Genomic DNA, 26,466 nt, shown 5'->3' with positions numbered 1-26,466 from the left:
TACCATAACCATTAAAAGAATAAGTTAATACTGCTTGACTCTACAAAATTAAACAATTGTCTTATATTTATATATTATCTATACTAATAATGCATTTATTAGTATTTCAATTTATTGTTTATATTTCGTTATTAGTTTAAATTTAACGGAAAAACATCGGCTATCTATCCGTTACTAATCGGCAAAGATTAGTAGTGAGTGTAGTAGTGCCGCCGTTTTTGGTAATTCAAAAGAGTATTACAGCTTTTCTGGTTTTTATCACAAACCAGTGACTTGTGACAATATTCGTTGTGAGTGCCAAGCAGTAGTGACTGAACTATCGGTTTCTGAACACGCTTCCCAGCGAATGCAAAATTTTCATTTTCGGCAATAATTAAAAAATCCACGAGTGCAAACAAATTTGAAGTAATTTTCCTAGCAAACATATACAAACGAGCCCAAAAGCTATAGACTCGAAACACCAAAACAAACGGAAGGAATTGGAAAAGGAGAGCGACGACGATCAACCATATATTCTGCCTCAACTGCCCGTGTGTGCGTGCGTGTGTGTGGTAGTAGTAGTATTTTTTCATTTCTGTTTTCGCTGTACGTGCGGATTGATTCATATTGTTTCATTACGTGAGCTATTGCAATATTGTACACACTGGGCCGAGGACAAAGCCAATCGGATTTCTCCCATGAAACCATGAAACCGAGTTTATTGTTTATTTGATTTATGCGTTAATAGATGCCGCCTGCAATGTAGAGCTGCTGATGGCCCCTTTTGTATGGGGGCCGCGGCCAATGAATCTACAGACCCAAAAAAGAACAAAAAAAAAACCAAGGAAGGCAGAGACAAAAACAAATTGCGCCGTAGGTGAAATGAAAAGCGCCAAGAAGCAACAGCGAATACGTCAAATATCTCTAATCTCCAATACCAGTGCACGCTAAACGTGTGTGCTCAACAAAAAATTCTGGTGGCCTCCAACAAAAGCAACAGCAACAAGAAACATCCGCTGAGGAATTGACAACTGATACGTAGAATTATGAACGTAGAGAGCCAACTGAAGACACCGCTAACGCACATTCGAAATCTGGTCAAGCACGTGAACAAGCGAAATTTTAATGAGAGCAGCGAGCAAATAACTCAGGTAGGTGCCCCCCAAGTTATTCTACCAAAGTTTCCATGAACCTTTTCCAATTCATTTTGTCAACAATAACAACAAAATTTTGAAGGGGGGTGGGGGGTTTAGTGTTGCCAAACCGACAACATATCGCACCTGGCCAACCAGAGTTGCCAATTGTTCGCACTCACGAATGGGCTATTGCCATTTCACTCGCTCGTGCATTTTTGCCGACGCCATTACAGTTTTTTGGTAAAGGCAGCTGAAAAAATTTCTCTGCACGGCGTTGCGCGTTTTGTGAGCGTTTTGTTTAAGCTAAAAGTTTTCTAGAATGTGTAAAACCAGGCAAATTGTGTGCGCTTAGCCACGCACGTGTTTCGTGAGTTGTCGGCAGTGTGAATTTCGCAGCGTAGTAGTGCGAAATCGAGTTGCGAAATTCGAATTGGGAAGCCCAAGCCAAGCGCAGGGCTTTTCGGCCCCGAAACTTCTGTTTTTTCATTGCCAATCGACAGAAACCAAATTGAATAGTAAGTTCGTGGGACAAATTGCGTGGGAATATCAATTGCGGCCGCTTTCTTTTCGCTAGAGTTGCAATATGTCGCACTTTTTGCTGTGACCCCCTTCCTTTCCCGCACCGTCATGCTCTCTTCTCTCCTCACCCATGTAACGTTTCGCCAGAGTGTGTGAGCGAGTGGGCGCGTGTGTAATTTGTTGTGGAGCAGCTGCGACGGCGGGGCCACAGCTGTTGTCTCGCTCCCCCGCTCGGAGTGAGGCCTTGATTCCGGACTCCGAACTCCGGATCAAATATTTCAACAGTTTTGGATCCGCAGGGGGGGAGGGGGGGGGGGGGGGGATATCTAGCCGCCTGGCAAAGTTTTGCAATTCAAATTACTATCATAACAAATACTTGGCTTAGAATGGCCCCATTTGTCCAACAATCCCCTAAAAAGTAAATGTTTTTGGGACAAACCATGCTACAGATCCCGTTTTCTTGACAGTAAATGGCATATTCCTCAAAAATTGTATTAAAAAAATGATAATAACAATTTTGAAATACTAAACAATCTGTGTCTGCCATTTAAAAAGCCTAATATGGTAAGTTTCCAAGTTATTCGAACGGTCTACCTTTCGAAGAATGGTCTAGGATTTTGTTGGATTCCGTGGAGCAATTATCGGATAGAAAATACATTAACTAAGCTTAAGGATACCCAATTTGTGCCCCTTTAGTTATAGCATTCAAGATAATCTCAGAAACCTGTGAGCCCAACAGTAGTGCATCTAAACTGGAATTCTCAGTGATAAAATTCATGTTTTAACTAACCCTCTGGTTGCGCTTTTTGTAATCCAATTATGTAAAGTTTTTAAGCGGGAAAGAAATAATGACTACATGAATTTACTTTTGAAAACAGTTGCCTGGAATTAAAAATAATCCCTCCAAAATGTTACTTTACATCTTGCCCTGTATCCGTAAACACATATCCAACTGTACAGAGAAAAGTTCAGACACTCACAGAACATAATAGAACCTGTCAAAATTTCCAAGTTTGCGATGAAAATCACATAAAAAAAAAACCCCTGGTCACCGCAGAATCTGAGGAATCGTTTGAAACATAAACTGTCCCTTATACAGTGATATGTGTCCCAGATTGCGGGCAGTCGCTGTCAAGGCACTTATATTGGCTTTCCAACCCTACGCAATGCAGCTCTTTGATACTAAACCATACGTTACTGATAGTATTTACGACATCTTGCAGTTCGTTAAAGAGCACGGCCTGGAAGCGGATCGCAGCAGCCTGCGCCACCTGTTCTCCGTGATCAACTTCAGCGATCTCGTGCCATCAGTTACGGTCCAGCTGCAGGCGAAGCTCCTGGGCATCCAGTTGGAGCGTCAGCTTCACAGTTCCTCGTTTGTGTCCAACATCTGCTACGCTTTTGACCAGTTCTTCGCCAGCAACCAGAAGGTGAGTTGAGTGTACAATGCCCACAAAGTGTTGATTACTTATGGATACTCATTCCTGAGCAGTCCCTGAAGCCTGTTGCGGTAGCGGATCTCGTTGGCCAGGTCGCCCGACTGACCGGCATCAACAAGGTTTGTGAGTGCGTCTTTGCCTTGGCCTTGACCCACTCCTCGTACCTAGAACTCAAGCATTCTGCCAGGAACAACCTAAAAGGTAGCCTCAGCGAACTGATAGACTCTTACTTGGGTAATAAAGGAACCGGACCGGCCGACAGCGGTCTCCGGGAGATCTCCTTCGATCTACTGCAGTATTTGTTGTGCTGCCTTAGCGAGTACGTACAACCGCAGGTGGAGGCACAGTTTTTGGTCAAGCTTCGGGAGGAGTTTCCGCGCCAGGCGGTACCGCTGGTTCTAGCGCCGTTCCTTTACGGCTCGACGACGGCGACTATTGCGGGAGCAGGTGCCAGCGAAACGGATGCGGAGGCCGAAGCGACGACTAACAGCAACAGCTCCAGTTTCGAAGCAGATGCTTTGAACGAGGTGGGAATCGAGGATATTTATGACCATTTAAGCGAGATAATATTCACCAACCAGGTGCGTAAGCCACTTATTGAAAAAGAAAATTCGCTAATGTAATGTTATGTTGCAGGGCAAAAATAATATTATGGACACATCTTGGATTAATCTAATCCTTGAAATCGGTTATGAATTTACATCGAGCGTTGAAGAGTGTAAGAATCATTTGTGTTCCCGTGAGCGAGAACGCGCTGAGCTTCAGTCCAAAGATGTCGCCAAGATCGTGGGTCTTATGTGCCGAAGGCACTCGTCCCTGCTCGATTGTAATGTGAATCTACCGACGCCGGCGAACTTCTGGCCTGGTCAGGGACAGGGCGGTGGCAGCAACAGCAGTGGCTCTTCGCAGACACAAATCACTCCGCAGCAACAGACCCCGGGCAACAGTAACAACAACGATGGCAGCGATGGCAATTCGTCCAGTGATAAGAAGGACAAGAAGGAGACGACGGAGGCCACGCAAACTTGGAAGCCAGATGTCTTTGTGCAGGCGCTCAAGGAGGTGGTGCCTCAGCTCAACTGGAAGGACGTGTGCATGGGTAACAGCTAGATAATTGCTTCGCAATAGCCAATCTTTAGGAATATCATTCTTCATTTTTAGAACTTGATCATCCCGAGTTTGTGCTGAAGGATCGCATCGGTTTGGAGCTATTGCTCACCATCCTTCGGCTGGCCACTGGCTCTAACATATTTCCACATCCAGAATGCATTTACCGTCACTGGGCAAACACGGAAGGTCAGCTGTCGCTTATCGCGACAATGCTGAAGAACCCGGATCTCTTCTCCTTCGCCGACTTTGTATTTAGCCAGCCAGCGTTGGATGTGCTTAAGACGGCTCCGGATGCGGACAATAAGGAGATCTCGTCCTGGAAGTCGCTTCACCTGGTGGAGGTGCTGCTCTCCATTGCGGACAAGGGATACTATACGCAGGTCCATGAGCTATTCAAGTTCCCAGCGCAGAACTGTCCCGATGTGCTATTTTTGGCCTTATTGAACACCAGTCCGCCGATGACGCCACTCCGTCAGGATCTGTTTAACCAACTGATACCAACGTTCCTTGGCAACCATCCCAACTCGAACGTGATCTTGGCCAGCGCCTGGAGCTCGAACAACTTCCAACTTCGGTCCAATATCATGAATGCTATGTCCGAGTGGTATCTCCGAGGCAATGAGTTCGATCAGGTGAAACTGTCGCGCATCCTGGATCTTGCCCAGGATTTAAAAGCGCTATCAGCGCTGCTCAACGCTCGTTCATTTTTATTCATTATCGACCTGGCTTGCCTTGCCTCTCGGCGCGAGTACCTGAAGCTGGAAAAGTGGCTTACCGATAAAATTCGCGAACATGGGGAGCCTTTTATGCAGGCTATAATCAAGGTTCTGCACCGCCGCTGCCCGCAGGTTATCAACGCCAAAGTGCCAGAGGACCAGCTGCCTCCCAAGCAGGCGCAGCTCTTGCCCGAGACAGTTACCACCATGATCAACTGTCTGCAAACGTGCATCAATAACTGCATGCAGCCGGAGATGGTCGAAGTCATCATGCAAATGACCGCGAACGTGGCGATTATGGCTAACAAGGCACGTGCCCAACAACAGCAGCAGCCAGGATTGGTTCCGCCGCCTCCACCAACAATTCTGCGCGGCCATCGAGGTATGGATCTGCCTGGAGGCATAGTCCCTCCGCCACCGCAGCAACCGTTCTCCGGAAACCTCAACGCGCAGATGTTCGGACCAGGAATGGATCCGCTGACGAATATGTCCAACAACTTGGCCGGCCTCAACCTCAGCGGCCCGAACGGAGCTTTTAATTTTGGCAACATGCTGAGTAAGTGGCATTCATAGGCAAAGAGTGCATAATCTATCACAGATACTCCTTAATCCTATCTAACAAAATTCTACGTGCAATTTTAGCCTCTCCATCGCGTCTGATGACTCCGGGAGCCAATCCCTATCCGCTGAACCTCATGCAGATGCCGCAGGCTCCGCCACCACCCAACGTAGGAAACCTAGGCCGCATGCTGCCAGGGGGTCCACAACAGCAGACTCCAACGCCGACTCCAACGGCCCCCAATCCAAACAACCCTGTGATGGCCGATCTCCAGATACCTGTGTCAAAGGAAGTTGAAGACGAGGTCAACTCATACTTTCAGCGCATCTACAACCACCAGCCGAATCCAACGCTGTCCATCGATGAAGTGCTGGACATTTTGCAACGATTTAAAGAGTCAAGTAACCGGCGCGAGCAGGAAGTCTTTTTGTGCATGCTGCGCAATCTGTTCGAGGAATATCGCTTTTTCTGTCAATACCCAGAGAAAGAGCTCCAGATTACTGCGCAGCTATTTGGTGGCATTATAGATCGCAACCTGGTGCCCACTTTTGTTGCCCTGGGCCTTTCTCTGCGCTGTGTCTTGGATGCCCTCCGCAAGCCCGATGGATCTAAGCTTTACTATTTCGGTGTGACGGCACTGGACAGATTCAGAACTCGATTGCACACCTACAACAAATACTGCGAGCATATCCGCTCCATTCCTCACTTCTCTGACTTCCCGCCGCACCTTATTCAGTATGTGGAATACGGAATGCACGGCCAGGAGCCGCCGCCTCAGAAGTTGATTGGACTCAGCAATACTATACCTTCGGCGATATCTAGCGGACCAGGAACGGAACCAATTTACAGGAATAGCTCCATGTTAGGTATGAGAAATATACAAAACAAGACGTTATACGACATTAATATAAATTAGTAAACACAATGGACACTTAGGAAAGCGCTATATTATAAAGAATCAATTTCCGCATGGAATAACGTTGATTTCCACTCTTTCTTCTGTAGGTAATATGCCCGCTGCCACCCCGGGATCGGGACCGAAATCAAGCGCTGCTGTGTCGCATGCCACGAGAATGAAGTCCATCGCCAATGCCACCAATATCGACACACTTTTGGTGGCCAACCAGGAGGAGAAAGTGACTGTGCCACCCGAGCCTGTACAGGACAAAACTGCCTTTATTTTCAACAACTTGAGCCAGCTGAACATACCACAGAAGTGCGATGAGATAAAGGAGATTATGACCAAGGAGTATTGGCCGTGGCTAGCACAATATCTGGTCCTCAAACGCGCATCAATGGAGTTCAACTTCCACACACTCTATTACAACTTTTTGGATGCCCTCAAAAACGGCGAGATCAACCGATTCGTAACCAAAGAGACCCTACGCAACATCAAGGTACTCTTGCGCTCCGATAAGGGAGTTATTAATTTCTCCGATCGAAGTCTCCTGAAGAACCTCGGACACTGGTTGGGCATGATGACCTTAGGTCGCAATCGCCCCATCTTGCAGTTGGATCTGGATCTTAAATCCCTTTTGGCTGAGGCTTACCATAAGGGCCAGCAGGAACTGCTTTTTGTGGTTCCTTTCGTAGCCAAGATCCTTGAGTCATCCGCCAAGTCTCGCATCTTCCGATCGCCCAATCCATGGACAATGGGTATCATGTACGTGCTTGGTGAGCTTCACCAGGAGCCAGACCTCAAGCTGAACCTGAAGTTTGAAATCGAAGTACTCTGCAAAACACTTAATCTGGAGTTGGCCAAGTTGCGACCAGTGATCTACCTGAAGGATCCCAATCGAACTCATCTGATTGAACAGATGTCGCAACCAAAACCGAAACAACTTGAGCCAGTGGCTTCTGCACCAGCTCTACCGCGTGAACAGCAATCCCCGGCACAACCTCCGCCGCCACCACAACAGCAGCAACCACCGCAGCAGCAGGTACCTCCACCGCCATCCTCTGCGGACGTGGACGCCCAAAATGCGGCCGCTATGATGATGGCAGCAGGCGGAGCTAATAGTACTCCTGGATCGGTATCTTCGCCCAATCTACCGACCGATTCCAACCAGGTGGCACTACCGCCACCGGAGCCGCGCTATTCATACGTGGACGTAAACGTGAGCAATTTCCAGCTTATTGGTCAGCAGTTGGTACTGCCACCCAATACTCCGTTCCTGCACGCCAATCCCGGAATCAAACACATTGTGGTCAACGCCGTGGAGCGCACGATAACCGACTGGTTGCAGCCCATTGTGGACCGAAGCATCCGCATTGCCTGTGCCACTACCGAGCAGATCATCCGCAAGGACTTCGCCCTAGATGCCGACGAGAACCGAATGCGCACTGCCGCTCATCAGATGGTACGAAACCTTGCCGCCGGCATGGCCATGATTACCGGTAAGGATGAGATAGCGCGTGCTATTAGCCAGAATCTGCACAAGGCCTTGCTGTCGGGTCTAAATGGGATGCCCAGCATGGCTGAGATCCAAGCTGCTGCTATGCAGTTAGCCAGCGAAAATGTTGAGCTAGTTTGCGCTTTCATTCAGAAAACATCTGCTGAAAAGGCAGCCGCAGAGATTGATAGGCGTCTAAGCACCGATTTCGAGACCAGAAAAATTGCTCGTGAAGAGGGCAACCGTTTTGTGGACGCCCAGATCCTCACCTATCAACAGGAGCGTCTTCCAGAAGCAGTGCGCATCAAGGTGGGCGCGGCTCCAGCTACACTTTATGCTGTGTACTCGGAGTTCGCTAGAAGCATACCTGGCTTCCAGCAGATGAGCGATCGCGATATTGCCCTTTTTGTGCCCAAGCCGACGGATTTGTCTCAGCCAAATGTATTTGCTAATGATGATAACAGCATGGTATACGGGGAACTGGCAAGCAAAATGGAGACCTTCATGAACACTGCAATCGGAGTGCCGACACTCCAGATCCAGGCTAGCAAGATGCACATGCTCCTCAACGCCCTGATTGCGACGCGTCGACTGCGTGACCAAGAGTCTGCCTTTAATCTGCTGACCCGCGCGGTCGAGGGTTTGACCGAAGGATTGGTCAATATGCATGAGAACATGGAGCAAATGAAGATGTACCAAAACATCCATCTCCGTATCCTTGGCTTGCTGAACAACAGTTTCGGTGCTCCAAACACAGAGCGAGCGGTAACAAAGTGTTTCTTCGATATCCGAGAGGAGGTGCGATACAACGTGGAGGCAGCTCGCGCTTTGATTACGTCGCACTTTGTCAATCTGAATCAGTTTGACGGAATGCTACGCGACTGCATGGACAACGGAAACAATTATGTGGCCATATCGTTCGGTATCGCACTGCTGGAGCGCCTCATCATGGACGATCGAGTGATTAACATTGTTTCGGACAACGAATTCATGGCAACTGTTGAGCTGCTAGGTAGGCTCACTCAGCATCGCCATCGGTATCCAGAATGCATTGTGAATGCTATTGATACGCTGTGGAGCGGAAACTTTAACACGAGCAGCGACTACAGCCCGTTCAACGGCAATGATCGTTATCTGTCGGGAGCCTCCCATTACATCCACTCCGGCATGCATCACGTAAGGGTAAGGACAACAATATCATTTGAATTTATTAACTAAGGAAATTTTTATTGTAGTCATGCGATACAGATGATCCGCCGGGCTTACAAGAGAAGACGGAGTTTCTGCTTAAGGATTGGGTTGCACTGTACACGCAACAGAACCAGCAGTCTACGCGCGATGCACGCAACTTCGGTGCATTTGTCCAGAAGATGAACACATATGGAATCTTGAAAACGGACGACTTGATCACCCGTTTTTTCCGCCAGGCCACACACATTTGCACGGATGTGGTGTACAGAATGTTCGCCGAGCCGAGTTTACCAATCAACCAGGCCAAGAACAAGATATTCCAGTGGATCGATGCGTTCGTCCATCTGATCGCAATGCTCGTGCGACACTCAGGCGAAGCAGGTAATCCAACCACCAAGATCAACCTGTTAAACAAGGTGCTGGGCATTGTGCTGGGAACACTGATTAAGGACCATGAGATGCGTGGCGTGAGCTTCCAGCAGGTTGGCTATCATCGCTTCTTCATGATGCTGTTCATGGAGCTGTGCTCAGCCGATGTGATTCTCGAGTCCCTGATGCACAGTATTGTGTCGGCCTTCGCCTACACATATCACCTCTTGAATCCCAGCGTGGCTCCGGGCTTCTGCTTTGCTTGGTTGGAGCTCATTTCGCATCGCGTCTTCCTGGGCCGCATCCTGGTCCAAATTCCCGGGCAGAAGGGCTGGCCGCTTTACGCTCAACTGCTGCAGGACCTCTTTAAATATCTTGCGCCCTTCTTACGCAACACTGAGCTCGGCAAACCAGTCCAACTTTTGTACAAGGGGACGCTACGTGTTCTACTCGTTCTGCTTCACGACTTCCCGGAGTTCTTGTGTGACTATCATTTTGGGTTCTGTGACACCATCCCGCCCAACTGCGTCCAGATGCGTAACATCATCCTGTCGGCGTTTCCGCGCAACATGCGCTTGCCCGATCCTTTCACTCCCAACCTAAAGGTGGACATGCTGTCGGACAGTAGTAATGCACCTAAGGTGCTCAGCAGCTACATTATGAACATCCAGCCGCCGAACTTCAAGAAGGATTTGGACTCGTACCTCAAGGCCCGGGCGCCAGTTACTTTTCTATCGGAGTTACGTGGTCACTTGCAGGTGACCAGCGAGCCAGGAACTCGTTACAACATGGCACTGATGAATGCTCTGGTCATGTATGTGGGAACTCAGGCGATTGCTTTGATCAGGTGAGTTCTAAAGAATGAGCTACTCTGCAAAGTGGTTTCCTAATCGAGTTGAACATTTTTAGAAACAAAAACTTTGTGCCCAACACCTCGAACATAGCACACAGCGCCCACATGGATATCTTCCAGAATCTTGCTGTTGATTTGGATACGGAGGGTCGCTATCTGTTCTTGAATGCGATTGCGAACCAGTTGCGCTATCCCAACAGCCACACGCACTACTTCAGCTGTGCGGTGCTGCATCTGTTTGCCGAGGCCAACTCGGAGGCAATTCAGGAGCAGATCACTCGCGTACTTCTGGAACGTTTGATTGTGAACCGCCCGCATCCTTGGGGACTGTTGATCACTTTTATTGAGCTGATCAAAAATCCCATCTACAAGTTCTGGGACCATGACTTTGTGCACTGTGCGCCAGAGATCACCAAGTGAGTTGGCCTGATTAGATGGCCTTTCTGTTAATCACATTGATTCACTATAAAATTTCCGCTAGGCTCATTATACGTAGTTTGTAGTAGATTTGCATTGCACGCAAATAACAAACCCGGCTTTATCCATTTCTAACCCAAATTCTTACCTAACTTACATTTTACCACAACTTCTGTTTTCAGATATTTCGGTGAATGTTTGATTGTAGTTAAGCGGTTTGAGAATTCAATTGGCATTCAGTGTGCATCGTAGCAAGAAATCAAGATCAGATCCTAAAGTGAATCAACCAGTCCCATTCCTCTCATTTTGCATGTTACCTTTCTTTGTATTCGTTTGTAAACTCCTATTTTATACAATTTAGCATTAATCTGTGAAAATATAACTTTTTAGTAAGCAAATCACTACTGGGGTGCTTTCCACAAAGCGAAACGACTTTATATTAAACCGCAACGTGTTTTCCATATTCCGTAGGCTCTTTGAATCGGTGGCCCGTTCCTGTCTGGCCAAGTCGAACGTCACCCAGCAGTTGAACATGCCTGTCGTCGATGGCGAGGGCCAGGAGGTAGCCACCATCAACTGAGAAAACGCCACCGTCCGACGCTTCTGCCTGGAGGTCTGCGCGAGACCCAGACGCAGGCAGTAGCTGCCTGGGCAGCACACCACCACCACCACCCACAACACCACACAGTACAGCGTTCATTGAATTCTACTAACCATTACTGTGTTTAGTTCTTAGCAAATCGTTTTAAGGAGACAGTGAAATCAGCAACAGCACACACAAACATTTACAAAACAACCGCAACAATAAGCATAGGGAAGGGAAACAGCAGGCCAGGCCAACTGGTGGGCTGTGCCGGAAACCGAAATTCGACATGTATTTAAACGAACGGAAGCGATATTTTAAATGCCTCCCCCCCTCCTCGTGGGGGAATGTTACAAATTTTTAATTGAGTTGTATTATAAATGGTAGATGAAGGCGTTAGTGTTGATGACAGATACCGTGTAAAGAAATCAATCAAACAGATAAAAACAGAAAAGCGAAAAACAAAAGAAAAAAAAAACGAAAATCGAAAAAGGGAAAAATATTTTCTGCAAAAAAAATGGCAAAATGTACAATGAAAAAGCGAAAAAACTAACAAATGCGAACGGTCACATATGAAATTTGTGTACACATATTGAAAAGCAAAGGAACCAGGTAGCAGAGACCGAGCAAACCTACTCTCAACGCCGCTGAGAGCGATATTTATATACGTGAATCGAATCGGAGAGCGGAGAGGAGGAGACGGAGAAGGAGAAGCCGAGCAGCAAGTTAAAAAGATCCTCAAGTCAATACTAATTCGAGTTGTCAAAGTAGCTTACCTCCCCAGCCAACTCAATGATGTATCATTTGCAAATTCGTAACCTCTAACAGTCCCTCAGTTAGTCTACTCGTATACGTTAACCTTTTAAAATGTTTCCGCACAACAACAAGAGCAGCCACTGCAACATTAACCAGAACCAACCAATGTTTGATCTTCTTATACGCAATATAAGCGATACGTTTTGTTTTAACCTACATTATTTTATGAACTGATTATTAACTGAAATGGAAATACATTGAACACATCTAGCTTGTTAAACGTATAATCGATCCTCCATGTAAAGATAAACGCTGTTAGAATCAGATAGATGAGTGAATGTAGAGAGAGAGCGCGGCGCCGAGTCGAAGCCATTATCTATGTAGATCAGATCTTTATATAAATATATAAAATATGTATTTCTTAATATAAATACGTAACGTAAAACGAGTTCGATTGATGCGTGTAGTGGGTGAAAGTGGACGTGGAAGTGTAAGTGGAGAGGGGAGCGAAGCGAGATCGAATCTAAATTCATTATCCTACGTTAGGCAATTTGCGAGTTATGTATGTACATGTACGTGTTATTCAGTCCCTCATCCACTCGACACTCAGCAGCCTGCAGCAAAGCAACTCTATTAGTTTGTAGTCTACTGCAAATGAACATTCATTGTATTTACGCAAGTCAAATCTATTTTGAATTAAACTGAATTGAAGCCTGAAGCCGAGCAAAGTGCACATGTAGAAAGCGAGAGAGAAGAGAGTAGATGTTGGAAGAAGGGCTAGCTTTTTAGCTAAAGGCCGAACTCATTTATAGACTAATTCCGTTTGCAATGGCTAAGAAGTATGTATATGATGGATGTACAGACATTCGTTCACCGATCGACCGACACATTCATTAACGAAAGCTGCGACACAAGAAACCACAACAAATCTACATTGATAAATAAAAATCCATTAATATCGATATAAGTAACAGTACGCATTAAGAAAACAATATATATATATAAAAATTAATATGTATACAAAACAAATATTAAATGTATAAATGGCAAAATTTTAAAAACCCCCGCGTTTCAGCTACTTTGTGCCCTTATGGCCCTAATGTGTATGTGTGTGTGCGACCACCATGTGTGTGTTTGTGTGGGCAAACACTTAAAAAAGCTCGTTCCATTGGAGCAAAGGCCCCACATACGTGGCTAGTACATATGTAGCCCATTTCCGCACCCTGGCTTACATAACCCCCATATAGACACCTACCCCCCTCCTCATTCTTTTAGCTGGTTGTTGGGGCGCATTTGGGTTAAGTAAACACAAACGTCGATAAATGCGGAGGGAGCGGCCGCAGCTTGGAAAGCCGAAATGTACGGCTGTATCTATGTATCTATTGTGCGACACGAATTCAGCATTAATTGAAATGCTGCAGTCATCGCAGTGTCCCCGCCGCCGCTTGTTTTCGTTGCCAATTCACATGAATTTGTCATAAGGCTGATAAACGACGATTGTGTAGAGTGCACTCTTCAAAAAACTAACAAGAGAACAATCATATTTTCCTCTCTCAAGCGCTATAGTTTTCGTTTCTACTGCATTTTTGTAAATAAACATATAGCTTCCTAAATAAATTTCACTTAAGCTTAAAGTTTATAACACTTTTCATTGGCAATTCTTTCGGTTGACTAGAGGCTAATTTTTGTCGAGTGTATAGTGTAGAGTAAAAAATGCCCACCGAGCTGCAGAAGTGTGTGTGTGGTGGCGTATCTGTGAGAGCGCTTGGAAACAGAATGTGGCACACTTAGCGCTCTGCCGACGTCGCTGCGCAAAAGCAAAAAATTCCCCTACTGCCCTGGCCGTACATTATGTGGCCCCCAATCCGCGTCGCATGTATCCGAAAGATACAAAAAGCGAAAGAGCGGCGCTGCAGCTTTGTGGCTCTACATGGCCATTTGAATCGGCTTAGAAGTGCGCGCGCGCCGTGCGAAAGAGACGGATATGGAGTTTCGTTAAAAAGCTCGCCAGTTCAGTCCAGTTTGCTCCAACACAGTCACGTGTTTTTTGTATCTGTGACGGCGTATCTTTGTATCTTTGCGGCAAGCTTCTTAGCTGAGTCAGCTAAAGCAGCACCATTAGTTGTGAGTACATTTTGTGTATGCTGCCATTAGTTTTTTCTCTTCTTCTGTCCCTGCAGATACAGATATACATAATTGGTAGAACCCCCCCGCCTTCCGTTGGAATATCCAAGAACCAGACCGCAGCTGCATTTCTTTGGAGCTATTTGGCCCCCGCCCCCTCCCCATTAGCCAGCACTTGGGTCTTGATGACCCAGTTTCAGTTTCTCTAGGCCCGTTGCACTGCCGCTTTGGCCAAAAACCCTGTGTTTAGGTGCAGTCCAGTCGAAACTGGGCCTTCTCTTGACCGCACAAATTGAGACTCGGTAAACTGAGGCTCCTCTTAAACAGAAATCGTAGCGGAAATTGCACGTAAATAAAATTCTGTCGCAGGCCAAGTGAAATCGGAAATGGAACACAACCCATTACCAAATATTTCTGTTCGCCTTTGGGAATCGCCAATCATCGCATGTTGACACCAAATGGGAATCCTAATTCAATCATTCGGACGGGGGTGGCAATGGGAAATTATTTGAAAATAGGCTCAAAAGATCAAAATGATGCAAAATTGACTTTATGTCCCGAAATATACATATAAAATTACATATATGCATTAACTGAATTCAAAATGTATTAAAATTAGACAGAACATTCTTATAGGGGTGCCATTGAAAATATGCGAAAATGGAAATGTTAATATTTAATGGGCCTTAACCTTCTCTGAAAGATATGAGATATTATTTCCAGGAGGATTTTCTGCTCTGATCCTTGTTACTTCGCTGACAATTCCTACTTGAATCCATTAAATGTGCATGTTTGACAGTTAAAGCCCATTTTAAATGAATCCCCCTTAGATATTAATAGCCATCTTTAACGCAGGAAATGCACGGATTCCCGATGGATTCCATTTGAATGTCATGTTCTCTCTGATTTATGATGAAATATGGCATGAAACGGCTGATGGCTGACCGTTCTTTCTGGTCGCGTTTCTCTCTTCATTTGGCCAGAAACCACCTGGTCAATTGGCTCAGCCCCAAAGTGATTGCAGCTGACTGATTGAGGCTGCCTGCAGGTTGTCAGATGCCAGTTGCCATTGCTAGTTAATTGAATTTGCCGTCAGGTGGCATTTATTGGGGGGCAGCTCCCCTGCTCCACAGGAAATTGCACAGCTTGTCAGTTCAATTAGACGGAATTCGATTTGCCCCATTCCCGGTACAGTTTCCCATGCAAGATTCGTTTAGCAATGATGCATTTTAATTATTCCATCTCAGCGAGAGGAGTTTTACATGCGCCAAGAAAAGCATGATCCTAGGCATAGGGACCGATACCCGCTGCTCTGGCCATCAGCGCCGGAATATTGCTCTGCTCGTAGTTGCCGCTGAAGTACTGGGCATAGGGCCCCGAGGCGTACACCGCCACATCGTCTCCTCCGTGGGTTTCCGCGTCCAAGGGCGCCAGCGTGGGATACTGGTAGTCTGAGTCCGCCACCAACTTCTCCTTTAGAAGGGCACGTCCCTCAGCACGATTATAGGCGGAGTAGTAGCCAGGTCCATTGGCATAGGACAAAATCGTATAGGGCAGATTATCATCCGCCAGCTGTGCCAATCCGGTTATCTCCTGGTCACGATACTGCCGAAATTAAGAAATCACAAGTCAAATATCTATCGCTGTTAGAAAGGAAACCTTCAGGTACTCACAGGATAACCATTGATGGACATAACATGAGCATGATCAGCGGTCACCACGATCAGTGTGTCATCCTCGGAGGTAAGTTCGCGTGCCTTCTGGACGGCCCTCGCAAACTCAGCCGTATCCTCGAGGGATCTCTTGGCGAAGGTATCGTGGTGGGCCATGTCGATACGAGCACCCTCGACGAAGAGGAAGAATCCCTTGTCATTGCGACTCAAAACCTTAATGGCAGCCTCCGTGAGCTCACTCAGCGAAGGATCCGCCAACTGACTACGTTTCCTGTCCCGATCACCGTTGTACGGCAGATGGTCATTGGCAAAAAGACCCAAGAGGTAGTCCGTATTCTCGAGATCCACCAGACGGAGTCCCTTGCGACTCCACACGTATTTGGCTGAGACATTGGCCTCCTTCTTCTGATCCAACCAGCTGCGGATTAAGTGGCGACCGTCGGTACGCTGGCCGGGATATCCCTCCTCATCGTTCACCGTTGCGTCGATGAAGTTCTTGCGACCGCCTCCAAGGATTACCTTCAGCTGCTGACCCACAGGCTGCTCCACGAGCTGGCGGGCAATATCGATGGTCTGCTCGGGATCGCACTCCCTGTTGGCCACCTCCCAGTCGTTCTCCCAATTGCGATCTGCGATGTGGGCATAAACGCCAGCCGGTGATGCATGAGTCACCCGGGCTGTGGTCACCAGACCTGCATCCTTGCCAGCCGCCTGTGCCCACTGCGCGATGCTGTGCACCTGATCCTCCTCGTTAGCGGCGCCATCACAGCTGTATCTGGACACATTGGCGTTCACGCCAATGGTTCCATAGTTTGCCTTCACACCGCCCAAATAGGCGGTGGCCGTGCAGGCGGAATCGGCCACCTGGCGGTTCACGCAGTAGGTCTTGGACAAGCCAGTGTAGGGAAATCCCTCGAAGTACACCTGCTCCGCACTGTCGCCCAGCAGATTCCGGGTGGCCGTGACCGTGTGAACGGACATTCCATCGCCCAGGAACAGAATAACGTTCTTCGCCTTGTTTGTGGTCGCGGACGGCTGCTCGGCCAGCTTCGATAACAGCTTCGCCTGGGCCTTATCCACCCAGTACTGGGTCTGCTGCTCCTCTGCATGCTTGATGGGATGCGATTCGGCATCAATGGAACGCCCACGAGGATGGTCTAAAAAGAATGGCAAAATAGTTAATCATATCGAGGAAGCAAAATGGATTAAATACTCTCGAATTCTAATTTATAAAATGATGAATAAAGTTTAAAGTGCACTTTTGAAAAAATATTGATATATATTAAAAAATATAAAATAACAATAAGGGGTTATCGGTAAGCCAATATTAATATTGCCATTGGTCAAAAAATATAAGGGCAATAAAAAATTTCCAGTTTGGGTTTTCTGTAATATATCAAGGGGATTAATTGAGTCTTATCTCTACACATGGTTTTCCAGTAAACTTGGGAGATAAGAAGTTATTTTAAAGAACTTAATCTTAAAGTACCTCGTCCTACACGCTGAAACTTACAACTACTCATACAAGTTATGGCCAGTCAAAATACCACATCCTTTGGGAGTACAAACATCAAATTTGGCTTATATTTTGGCTAATTAATTATACTTTTAGTTATCTTGTAAAATCAATTACCCGAACTGGTGTGCAAAACAAAATAAATTTAACAAAGTAACATTTATTTTGAACATTTTCAAAATATTCTAAAAAAAACACTTTTGAGGTACCGCTGAGCTCTTAAAATCAGGATCAGAGCACCTTACCTCTTTGTCCGCTGGCACTTCCGCTCAGGCAGACAGCTAAGACGAGCAACAGAATGAATCTCCTGGCCATTTTCAGCTAATCCCAGGCGTGGTGTGGAGGTCAGACCTTGGTTAAAGACTGAACCGAATGACCGACAAAGGAATTGGACACTGCCTCGGAGCTATCGCTCAGTATCAGAGTAAATCTAATCAGAGGAAACTAATCTAGACGGTTCAATCAAATCATCATTTATGGCTGGCCAAGTTTAAGTTGACAGAAGTCGTAGAACAGACCAAAACCGAGGCCAAAACACACTCACGTGCCTTTTTTCGAAGCTTTATATGGCTGTGATTCTCTGTCCATTAACCGATTGCGTATACCACCTACGTAATCAATCTGAAGCCGGGCAATCCTTTTTGCCTCAACTTTTAAACGTTGTTAACTTATGGCACTTACTTTATTGAATCATGCCAGTAGCTTTGTTAAACGATGAAGAATAAATGGCTTCACTGCTACTAGAAAAGTTTATGGTCCAAACTTCACCTCAAGCCCTATAATCCCACACTTGAACCCTTGACCCCGGCAATTAATTGACTTGGAGTCTGCACAATTGTTCTTGTATTATGTGAATTGCATACTTTCGGGCTAGGCTACAACCACAAACTAGTAATAATAGTAGCCATTAAATTTAAGTGCTTGCTTATTTTTTTAATTCAGCACTCTCATATTCACAGTATAGTCTTAGCCAGTGCCACAATCGAACCTGTAAATTTGATGACCTGAAAAAGGGGTTTCATTAATGGAGTGCACTAAGTGCAATACGGATTAAAACCCACCGATGTGAAGACTGGTAACGAAGGTGCAAAGAAGGGCACCCTCACCGTAATGGGTCGTTGAGCTCGCAGGATAATGAGAAAGACCCGCCTGCGGGTCTCCCGATCCCAAGTGTACCAGGCACTGCTGTAGGCCGCTTCTCCCAAGGAAAGGCTCTAGAAATGAAAGAGGTCAAAGGTTAATCAAGAGATTCGACCTGACCCACCTCAGTTGACATTTCTGTGCCTCCGTAGCAATAGAGGAATATGGCCGAGGAAACCGTGAACGTGTACACCACGTAGCGGATGATGTTATAGCCGGAATACTAGAGAAACTATTTTTTTGAGGTACTGTGCTTATTACTGAAAGGACGGATATTACCAAAAGTATATCAATGACGCTGGTGGCTATCACTAAGCTGGCTGATACGAAGTGAACAAAAGTGGGAGCAGCCATGATTCCCGAAAATTCCTTGACAATCTTCTCTATCTCATTGTGGCGATCCACGATGTCCGCCAATCGCTGACAGCAGATTTTGGATTGCCTAACCGAGGGATCTACAAAGTATGCACCCGAATTTAATGTTAACCATATGCATAATGGACCACCCACCTCTTGTTGGCTTGAAGGCGTCCTGGATATCGTATCTTAAGGCCTGCAGCAAGAAGGCCATGTAGAGGGTAAAGCCAAAAAAGAAGCCATCTGTTCCAGCAAATGCGTACACAGTAACCTGGCCACTCCATGTGGAGTAGAGGTAGAAAACTGGAAACCAGGGCATGCGATGTGCAAAGTCGTGGAACCTGTGGAACAGCTTATCAGAACATCTAATCCTCACTGGCAAACTACAACATCACACACAGCATGCGAAAGGGCATGTCGAATTTGAACTCCTGATGCCGGCGCACCCACATTTCCCAAAGGGAGCGCAGGACGAAGGCTCCAGTGGTAATGCTGCCCAGGGTGAAGACCAGCATCCCACACCTGGTGACCATAAGATAGTAGCTCCTTTGAGCCACCTTTCTACGGGAGTCCTCCCTCTTCTCCTGCTCCCCGATTAGCAAGCGGATGCGGTCCATCAGATCAGCTACTTCCTGGCGACGCCACCACATCCATCCCAGCTTGAAGAGCGTGGTGAAACTGCAGGCCAGCGGACAGAAGGCGTCCATGGCGTCCACGGGACTGGTGCGCAAGTGACTCCAGCCGAAGACGAACTCCGCCTGGCAGCAGTGCGCCAGGTTCACGAAATTGAACGCCAGCCACAAGAGGTGTAGCCACGATTGCTCTTTGCCAAATCTCAGACCCAGCAGGCCAAAGGAGTATCTGGTGACGAAGAACAAATGCTTGGCCAGCGGATAGTTACGGCTGAGAAATCGCGGATACATGATTTTAACCGCTTGCAGAACCCTTTCCTTATATCCTTATATAGCGCCACATGAATAGCTCCTAATGGTTTAATAATTGTTTTGCAGTCCGAACAAAAGACACCTGGCCGTGTTTAATGACGTGATTACTTGCAGGACCTAATTGAGTGGGCGACGATCTCTGACGTCCAAAACATGTTATTATGGTAATGAGCCAGCCCTTATAATTAAAAAGGTTCCCTTAATCCGTTGAAATCATTTGGTATTTGTGATTGCGACATCAGTTGAAGACAGCTGTCAAGCTCGTAAGTCAGATCTCAAGGTATTTCTAAGATACATTTGGTACATAAGAATCATCTTCAAGGGATTAAGAATGAATCTAAACTAAATACCATAATATATGATCAAGTTTGCACACTAGTTTTGGTACGAAAGATTAACCTATTTTACTTGTATGCACAAAATACTATCTAAATATATATTAAGCTAACTAATGTTAGAATACATTAGCAAACTAATGCGACTTGAGCTATGACCATATGGTGTATACAGTGTTATAATTTGTTTATATATTTCGAAATTTTTTACAACAATTAACATGTTTACCATAGCCGCATATACTTGTTCTTAAGGAAATCGTTGATTATATAAGCGCTCTGAAGGCAGAAGGAATTCATAAAGCATTTTAAAGCACTTCTTGGCCTGCGCCCAGCCAAACCAGCATCCATAAATATGAGCTCCTTGTGTTGTGGGTTCCGAGCATAAATTTGTGTTTGGCCTTTTTGCTGTGTGTTGTTTGGCTTGTTGTGGGAAGTTTGCCGGAGTGCCGATGAACTCGCGACGAATTCGAATTTCAAATCAGCAGGAGATGTGGGTCAGGCGAAGGGAAACATTCTCGGATTTGCATGGGATTCGCCGCACACAGATTTATGTTGATGCATGCAACGTTTGCTGGCTTTGGCCCTATGGGGTGAATCACTTTTGATTAGGTCCCAAGTTCTGTGCTCGGCTCACGTTGCGTATGAGCAATGCTGTGCCCTGCTCCGGTATTGATTTCCAGTTCCAGTAGGGCACTTTTGATTATGATTATGTGTGGACGAGCCCGGGGGTGGGTTTGGTCTTAGAGCTTCGTTCTCCGAGCGGAAAAACATCCACCCCTAAGGCTGATATCATCGCGCCACCCAGCGAGAACCCAAGGCCCAGAATTTCGGCGCCTCGTTTTATGGTTAACCACCCCCGAAAAAACGGCAACAAAGGTGACCCCGACACACCCTGCTGAGCCACCCAGGCCAGCGCCTTGGAAAATCTCGCCTGGAAGGGCCCCATCTCATTACATTTTCCCCAGATTTCGCCCCTATGCCCGATCTCCTGCTGCAGGAAAATGAGGAAAATCAGCACAAGCACAGCGCAGCAAGTGGAAAAGCTAGGAGTGCCAGTGCTGGAAGCGAGGAAAAAGGAGGCCAGCGTGTCAGCGAGTCGCCAAAAAAAACAGTTGCAGAACCCGAATGAAAAACCCGTTTGCCCACCAACACAGAAGACACGCTGGTTGGCCCACATTCGCGTTGTGTCGCTGTGGAAATTGGAAGCGAGTTTTCCCAGTTTCAAAGGGGCCGGCAAAGGGGCGGGTGGGCAATGCGAAACAGGTTGATTTTCCTGCTGACGCCGTTGGCCATTAGCCAAATGGGATTTCACACGCTTCCTTTGGGCTCCGCTCTGATGCGTCGCCTCACGTCATGGCCCAGTTGGAGTTGGCGTCGCTGCAGTCGGTGCCTGTCAGCACCACCATCCATTGGAGACCATATACCAAGGCGCAGTCACCACCCATCATCACATGCCGTCATATGCACCGAGAATATACATATGTAGATCGATAAAGTAGAATAATTATTTTTGATAAGTGAGTGATGTCAAGCAGATAACTACACTAACTTACTACACCTGCTTCCTTTCCACCCACAATAATAGCTCTAGTCAAGGTAACCCTATTGCTTGCTGAGTTTTCTCCCTGTGTAGCACCTCATCGCATCCGACCCACTCAACTGCCGTCATCATCGTCGTCCAGCTGCAGGCGGGATCAATTATTAAGGCGCCGCTCGGGTTGGACGAGTATGTGCGACAACCTGATTGACAACCTGCTCCGAGGCGTTCAGCACGTCATCCGAGTGGCATAAACTCATTCACGGTGGACAATCGGTTGGGACAGCAGTAATAGCCTAAAACAAGTCGAAAGGAAATCTAGATACAATTGAGCTGATCCCTTAGAGGAGCTGAGCTCTTAACAATCAGTTACATAAGTATAAATATACATAGTATTGTACTTGTACTTACTATTCAAGAGATAGTGGAACCAGATTCCTTGGAACCAACCCATTGCCCTATAATCAAGATAGACAGAACGCGGCTTTCGCTTTAGTTTTATAAGGTTTTGACATGACAATCCAGTTGGGTGTGCGTGCTCACATGGACACGCCAGAAGCAGTTAGCCCAAATGATTTTTATCTCAATGGAAGCACTACGTTTCGATAATTTTAAGACTAATTTCTGCACTAATCGGAGGCAGCTAGTTTTCCTTAGGGGTAGCCAAGTGCCCCAGCCCCTTTGGATGCCACGTTTGCCGCTGGTTAATGTGCAAAGCGGCGTTAATTATAATTAAAACAGGCCAACTAAATGAATAAACGTATAAATAGCATGTACATGACTGTGTGCCCGAGTCATATCTATATGGCCTAGCACTATGAGTGCGCTCGCATGTATAAACATATGTACCATACACATATGTACATATATGTATATGTATAGTACTGTATATGTATATACTTTACAGCCTAGTAAATATACACATGAATATGTGGGGTTCATATCCCCGTTCGCATGGCAGCAGATCGAGCGTGACACAATACAATTTGTGGCGCTTTGTTCTAAGCGCTTGAAACTCTTCGTTCCACCCCCGAGTTCCCCCCTCCCCCTCCCCCATTGGGGCTGCTAGCAGACGTGACATAAGCTAAATTGTTTTAAATTTTGTTGAATCGCTTTTCCAATGACTGGCGAGCGTACTCGGTACGATAAATTGGAACCGCTTCGCATGTCATGTGGTTGAGTGGCCGAGTGCTTGAGGGGGTGGCACTATCTGCTTCTGGGTGGGTTGCGGCCTGCGGCTTGGGGCTAACTTAGCCACAAGTGAGATCTTAGACGCTCGGTTTTTCCCGCGCCAAAAGTGCAGCGGATAATTACCGCCCGAATGGAGATGTCAGCTGACCGAGGGGGGCCCCCCCACACACTCCTCAATTTTTCCCAGGCAAACAAACGCCTCTGATTAATGACAATTGGCGCGGATCGATGGTGGATCGTTGGGCTCCAGTTTGGCCACATTGCAGACCGAAGAAACGTGAGTGTTCATTTCCGCTAATTCGGGGCGACAAATGTGCTGACATCAACATGCTGAGCATTACAAGGCTGCTCATGTGGCAGGGGGAGTGGAGGGGTGGTGAAAACGAGTTGACATTAATTAATGCCCGTTTAATGGATGAATGTAATTCATTTGCTTAGCATCGTTTTGGAAAGGTCAGAGAAGTGTCCGAATACAACTGCTTGAAACACATAACAAATAAAAATGACGTTTTATTTAATTATTCTAGATTTTCGTTACTAAGCATCCAGATGGTAGTTGTTAAAACATAAACTTCTCTATCTGAAAGGAAATAATATAAAATATGCGAATTGCATAGAATGAGCATGTCTAACGTCTCTCTGTTTCTCTTGCCAGTTTTGGATATAGCAACGTTATCTGCCAAATCCAACCGGGATTATCTTACGGAACTTCACTTCCTGCATCCGAAGCGTTGAGCTCAAAGCTTCACTGGAGCCAAAGTCTAATTCAAAGCAAAAGGCAGAGGCTGCTCCAACCGCAAGAATCCCTCATTAATCACACACTGGAGCCGAAGTGCGGCTGAGAAACTGAGAAACTCAGAACTCAGAGATTTGAAACTGGCTGCCTTCAAGGCCAACTTCTTATTAAATGCCAAGATGTGAGTTAGCGAGTGGAAGCCGCACCGCAAAGTTGCAAGGGGCAGCTGAAGGACTGGATTGGCTGATAATTACACACCGAGCAAAGATCAAGAGTGGGACGGGCATTAGCTAGTTCAGTTCTATTGGTTTATTGTAAAACTTGCTTGGAAGATCGTCAAATGCAAGATGGCGTCATTTCAGCTTAGCAACTGATGTGGAATCAACCCGGATGACTGCTGGGGGAAGGGTCTCGGTTCGGGGGATGTGGATGTCGCTGCTAATGAGTAACAAGTATGGGCATATACTACAGTAAGACTCCCGAAAGCAGAACTTTCTAAAATGCTTTTATCGCTTGATAGTCGCTTCCGTTCTCGAGTGACGGGGTTTGTTTTTAATTCAACTGTCATAACTACAAATTACTTAACTTGAACCATAACTTCCGTTAATTGTGTTTGCAATTTTAGCTAACTACTAAGTATAGTTATGATTACAGATATAAAGTTTTTATTCATGTAAATTGTAATTGGACAGAACGAATCGTTCTAATGTTCGCTATTAGTAACTAGTGGTTTAGTGTACCTATCGACTATCGTTGTACAATGTAGGATTATTTTTTCGAGTTATAGTAGTCCGACTGTAGATATACACAGGTAGTCTGTTCGCCTGTCTCTTTCTGAACGCTTTGTTTGCTCGTCGGCTTTGCTTTGTCTCGTTCTCAAGGTCAGCTGCTGCAGGCGTTAGAGAGAGATAGAGTGGCTCGACTCCGGACTGCAAAGTCAAAGTTTCGAATGCAAAAAATAAATTATACATTCCGAATAGTAATAGTAATTGTGTGAATTTCCAAGGTCCAAACGCAATTATATAATATCTGTAATCGAGTTATTAACATGCCATTTCGAATATCTACATTTATTTTTTCCAAGCGAATGATTCGTGTAATGGCCACTTGAAAATCCAATTTATTACATTTTTTGCAAAATAATTTCAGCGGCAGCGAAAGTTGCATCACCAACAATTGCAAATCTCTTACTTATATCGCCTAATTAATGGGAAAAATAAGTGTCAGCAAAAGTCCCATGACAAATGGAAATTGTTTATTAGTCTGAGCGAATCATGCTACGAAATATGAATCATTCCATCGATAGAAACTTGATTTTCTACTTCTCCTTTACGAAAAACTAGAAACAACACACCATCGCAGACACAAACACACACACACACACACACCGATGCGTAGACATGCGTGTTTACGTAAGTTTCGCTTTTGTGTAGTTCGTATCTCCCCCTCTATCGCGCTCTCTATGCTTCTTCTCCTTGCCCACTGTCGCTCATTGTACAGTTTCATTTGCTGCGATACAACAATAATATATCATTCACTCTTGGCAACAGCAAAAAGACCAACAACAAGCACGCGCTGTCGTAACGGTTCTTGGCGCAACCTCTCCCTCCCACCCGTTAGCTTTGCGCGCACACATCCAAAAAGTTTGTGTACGTGTGATTATTCGTGGATGGTTGGAGTGGTTGTGTGTGAAATGATAAAACATAAAACGTCTAATAAAGCGATTGATGAGGAGAGCGGAGAGAAGAGAGCACAATGGAAAGAGACAAACGGATTCGGTTGAATGACTGCTGCTGGAAATATAGAGGGCATTTATTCATTTCAATTACATGTCTGCTTAATAATACGTCACAAAACTATGGATTTCTTGTGCCATGATGATACGCCCGCAATTTGTATAGGAGAGAGAAAAAGACTGACTATTTAATAAGCACAGTGAGTCCCCGTCTCGCTCCCACATAGGTTGCAGTACGTTACGTTGTTGTTCTTGCTGGCTGATAAATAATTGAAACTAGTCCACTGTTGGTTGACTGAAAACACTCGCGGGCGCAAAAAATTCCATTAGATTGGCGCGAAGGAGAAGCGAAACGCGCGGAAAAAACGCGGCCAACTTTGGTCGCTGTGCATCTGCAAATGACGCGAGTTGACGAAGCACGAAGCGAAACCAAGGCAACAGACTTGACGAAAGCCAAGCTGAACGAACCGAAAGCGTTTCGTTAGAATTCACGCGTGCGTAGGCATGTATGAGTGTTTGTTCCATAAAAATATGACGTTGCCGGAGCTTTTTCGCTCTCTTATTCTCTTTGGATTTGGGTGAAAAATATGTACGTCTACGTGTGCTTGTGTGAATTTTTTACTCTGCGTTTGCCTTTAGATAATGAAAAGCACACATTTACGAGGCCTTAGAAACACGCGAGCGAGCGAGACAGCGGGCAGCGCCATTTGCAAGTTGCGTAATTGATTCGGCAAAAGAAATGTGTCATCCAGTTCCTGCTGCCGTCTCCCTCTTTTCGTTTTGTTCTCCTTTAAACTCCTGCTCTTTACGTAATCCGCGGTTTGATTATACATTTTTTTTTCATTTTTTTGTGTGAATTTAATTGTCTGCTTTCTTTAGTTGTTCTTGATTTATGGCTCTGCAGGCAAAGTTCACTGGGAAAACCACCACCAATTGGACCGCCGCGACTATTTTCGACGTTAGCAACAGCGTAGGACGCGCTCTCTCTCTCCACCAGTAGTGCTCTCCTTGAGGTTTTCCCATGCAGGGTTTTTTATACTGCTTTATACTCTGCGTTTTGTACTTTGTATTTTAAACCTCCAACTTCAAGCGCTGAACCAACCGCACTGTTCGCCGTTCGACGACGAATGAAACGCAGAACGGAAAAACGCGAGC

The 26,466-nt window shown here is 46.0% G+C and overlaps 3 protein-coding genes and 1 long non-coding RNA gene across 11 annotated transcripts; 1 reads left to right on the top strand and 3 right to left on the bottom strand.

Annotated features, from left to right (window-relative positions):
* Positions 1–329: 329 nt before the first annotated feature.
* LOC6608368 (CCR4-NOT transcription complex subunit 1) lies at positions 330–13,081 on the top strand. 5 transcript variants are annotated; one of them, XM_032714904.1, is made up of 10 exons: positions 330–1,130; positions 2,858–3,064; positions 3,127–3,654; positions 3,710–4,172; positions 4,235–5,455; positions 5,542–6,324; positions 6,464–9,033; positions 9,087–10,258; positions 10,321–10,680; positions 10,864–11,069. In XM_032714904.1, the coding sequence occupies exons 1-10, from the start codon at positions 1,026–1,028 to the stop codon at positions 10,931–10,933; spliced, it is 7,479 nt and encodes a 2,492-aa protein (XP_032570795.1). In that variant the 5' UTR covers positions 330–1,025; the 3' UTR covers positions 10,934–11,069. The 5 variants fall into 5 exon arrangements, with proteins under 5 accessions (XP_032570795.1, XP_032570794.1, XP_032570793.1 ...); XM_032714903.1 differs by lacking the exon at positions 10,864–11,069 and adding an exon at positions 11,153–13,081 and having other exon boundaries at positions 331–1,130; positions 6,464–9,027; XM_032714902.1 differs by lacking the exon at positions 10,864–11,069 and adding an exon at positions 11,153–13,081 and having other exon boundaries at positions 331–1,130.
* A 2,266-nt stretch (positions 13,082–15,347) lies between these two features.
* LOC6608367 (membrane-bound alkaline phosphatase) lies at positions 15,348–17,706 on the bottom strand. Its single transcript, XM_002033067.2, has 3 exons — positions 17,579–17,706; positions 15,818–16,974; positions 15,348–15,749 (listed from the first exon to the last, which is right to left on the bottom strand). The coding sequence occupies exons 1-3, from the start codon at positions 17,646–17,648 to the stop codon at positions 15,429–15,431; spliced, it is 1,548 nt and encodes a 515-aa protein (XP_002033103.1). The 5' UTR covers positions 17,649–17,706; the 3' UTR covers positions 15,348–15,428.
* Positions 17,707–17,817: 111 nt separating this feature from the next.
* LOC6608366 (odorant receptor 45b) lies at positions 17,818–22,276 on the bottom strand. 4 transcript variants are annotated; one of them, XM_032714911.1, is made up of 8 exons: positions 22,061–22,276; positions 21,853–21,945; positions 19,230–21,794; positions 18,984–19,171; positions 18,753–18,928; positions 18,598–18,696; positions 18,395–18,547; positions 17,818–18,337 (listed from the first exon to the last, which is right to left on the bottom strand). In XM_032714911.1, exons 3-8 carry the CDS (start codon positions 19,751–19,753, stop codon positions 18,287–18,289), a joined length of 1,191 nt encoding a protein of 396 aa, XP_032570802.1. In that variant the 5' UTR covers positions 19,754–21,794; positions 21,853–21,945; positions 22,061–22,276; the 3' UTR covers positions 17,818–18,286. The 4 variants fall into 4 exon arrangements, with proteins under 4 accessions (XP_032570802.1, XP_032570800.1, XP_032570801.1 ...); XM_032714909.1 differs by having other exon boundaries at positions 19,230–22,006; positions 22,061–22,275; XM_032714910.1 differs by having other exon boundaries at positions 19,230–21,967; positions 22,061–22,275.
* A 1,043-nt stretch (positions 22,277–23,319) lies between these two features.
* Positions 23,320–23,565, bottom strand: LOC116800369. The gene is made up of 2 exons (XR_004361316.1): positions 23,474–23,565; positions 23,320–23,420 (listed from the first exon to the last, which is right to left on the bottom strand). It is a non-coding gene; the product is annotated as an uncharacterized LOC116800369 (long non-coding RNA).
* Positions 23,566–26,466: the final 2,901 nt, after the last annotated feature.

Source organism: Drosophila sechellia, chromosome 2R, assembly GCF_004382195.2.
Source record: "Drosophila sechellia strain sech25 chromosome 2R, ASM438219v1, whole genome shotgun sequence".
In the NCBI taxonomy this organism is placed as follows: Eukaryota; Metazoa; Arthropoda; class Insecta; order Diptera; family Drosophilidae; genus Drosophila; species Drosophila sechellia.
The sequence above is the reverse complement of the archived record's forward strand: the minus strand, read 5'-3'. Positions and strand labels throughout refer to the sequence as shown.

Bases quoted from the DNA above. Each gene is read 5' to 3' on its own strand.
- LOC6608368 (XM_032714901.1), top strand. From the start codon at position 2,738: ATGTGTCCCAGATTGCGGGCAGTCGCTGTCAAGGCACTTATATTGGCT. The intron at 3,655-3,709 runs GTGCGTAAGCCA...GTTATGTTGCAG, and splicing joins AGATAATATTCACCAACCAG to GGCAAAAATAATATTATGGA. The intron at 6,325-6,463 runs GTATGAGAAATA...TTTCTTCTGTAG, and splicing joins CAGGAATAGCTCCATGTTAG to GTAATATGCCCGCTGCCACC.
- LOC6608367 (XM_002033067.2), bottom strand. From the start codon at position 17,648: ATGGCCAGGAGATTCATTCTGTTGCTCGTCTTAGCTGTCTGCCTGAGC. The intron at 16,975-17,578 runs GTAAGGTGCTCT...CATTCTTTTTAG, and splicing joins AAGTGCCAGCGGACAAAGAG to ACCATCCTCGTGGGCGTTCC. The intron at 15,750-15,817 runs GTGAGTACCTGA...TAATTTCGGCAG, and splicing joins TGTCCATCAATGGTTATCCT to TATCGTGACCAGGAGATAAC.
- LOC6608366 (XM_032714911.1), bottom strand. From the start codon at position 19,753: ATGTATCCGCGATTTCTCAGCCGTAACTATCCGCTGGCCAAGCATTTG. The intron at 18,548-18,597 runs GTGGGTCAGGTC...TTTCATTTCTAG, and splicing joins GCACAGAAATGTCAACTGAG to AGCCTTTCCTTGGGAGAAGC. The intron at 18,338-18,394 runs GTGGGTTTTAAT...CCCCTTTTTCAG, and splicing joins CGTTACCAGTCTTCACATCG to GTCATCAAATTTACAGGTTC.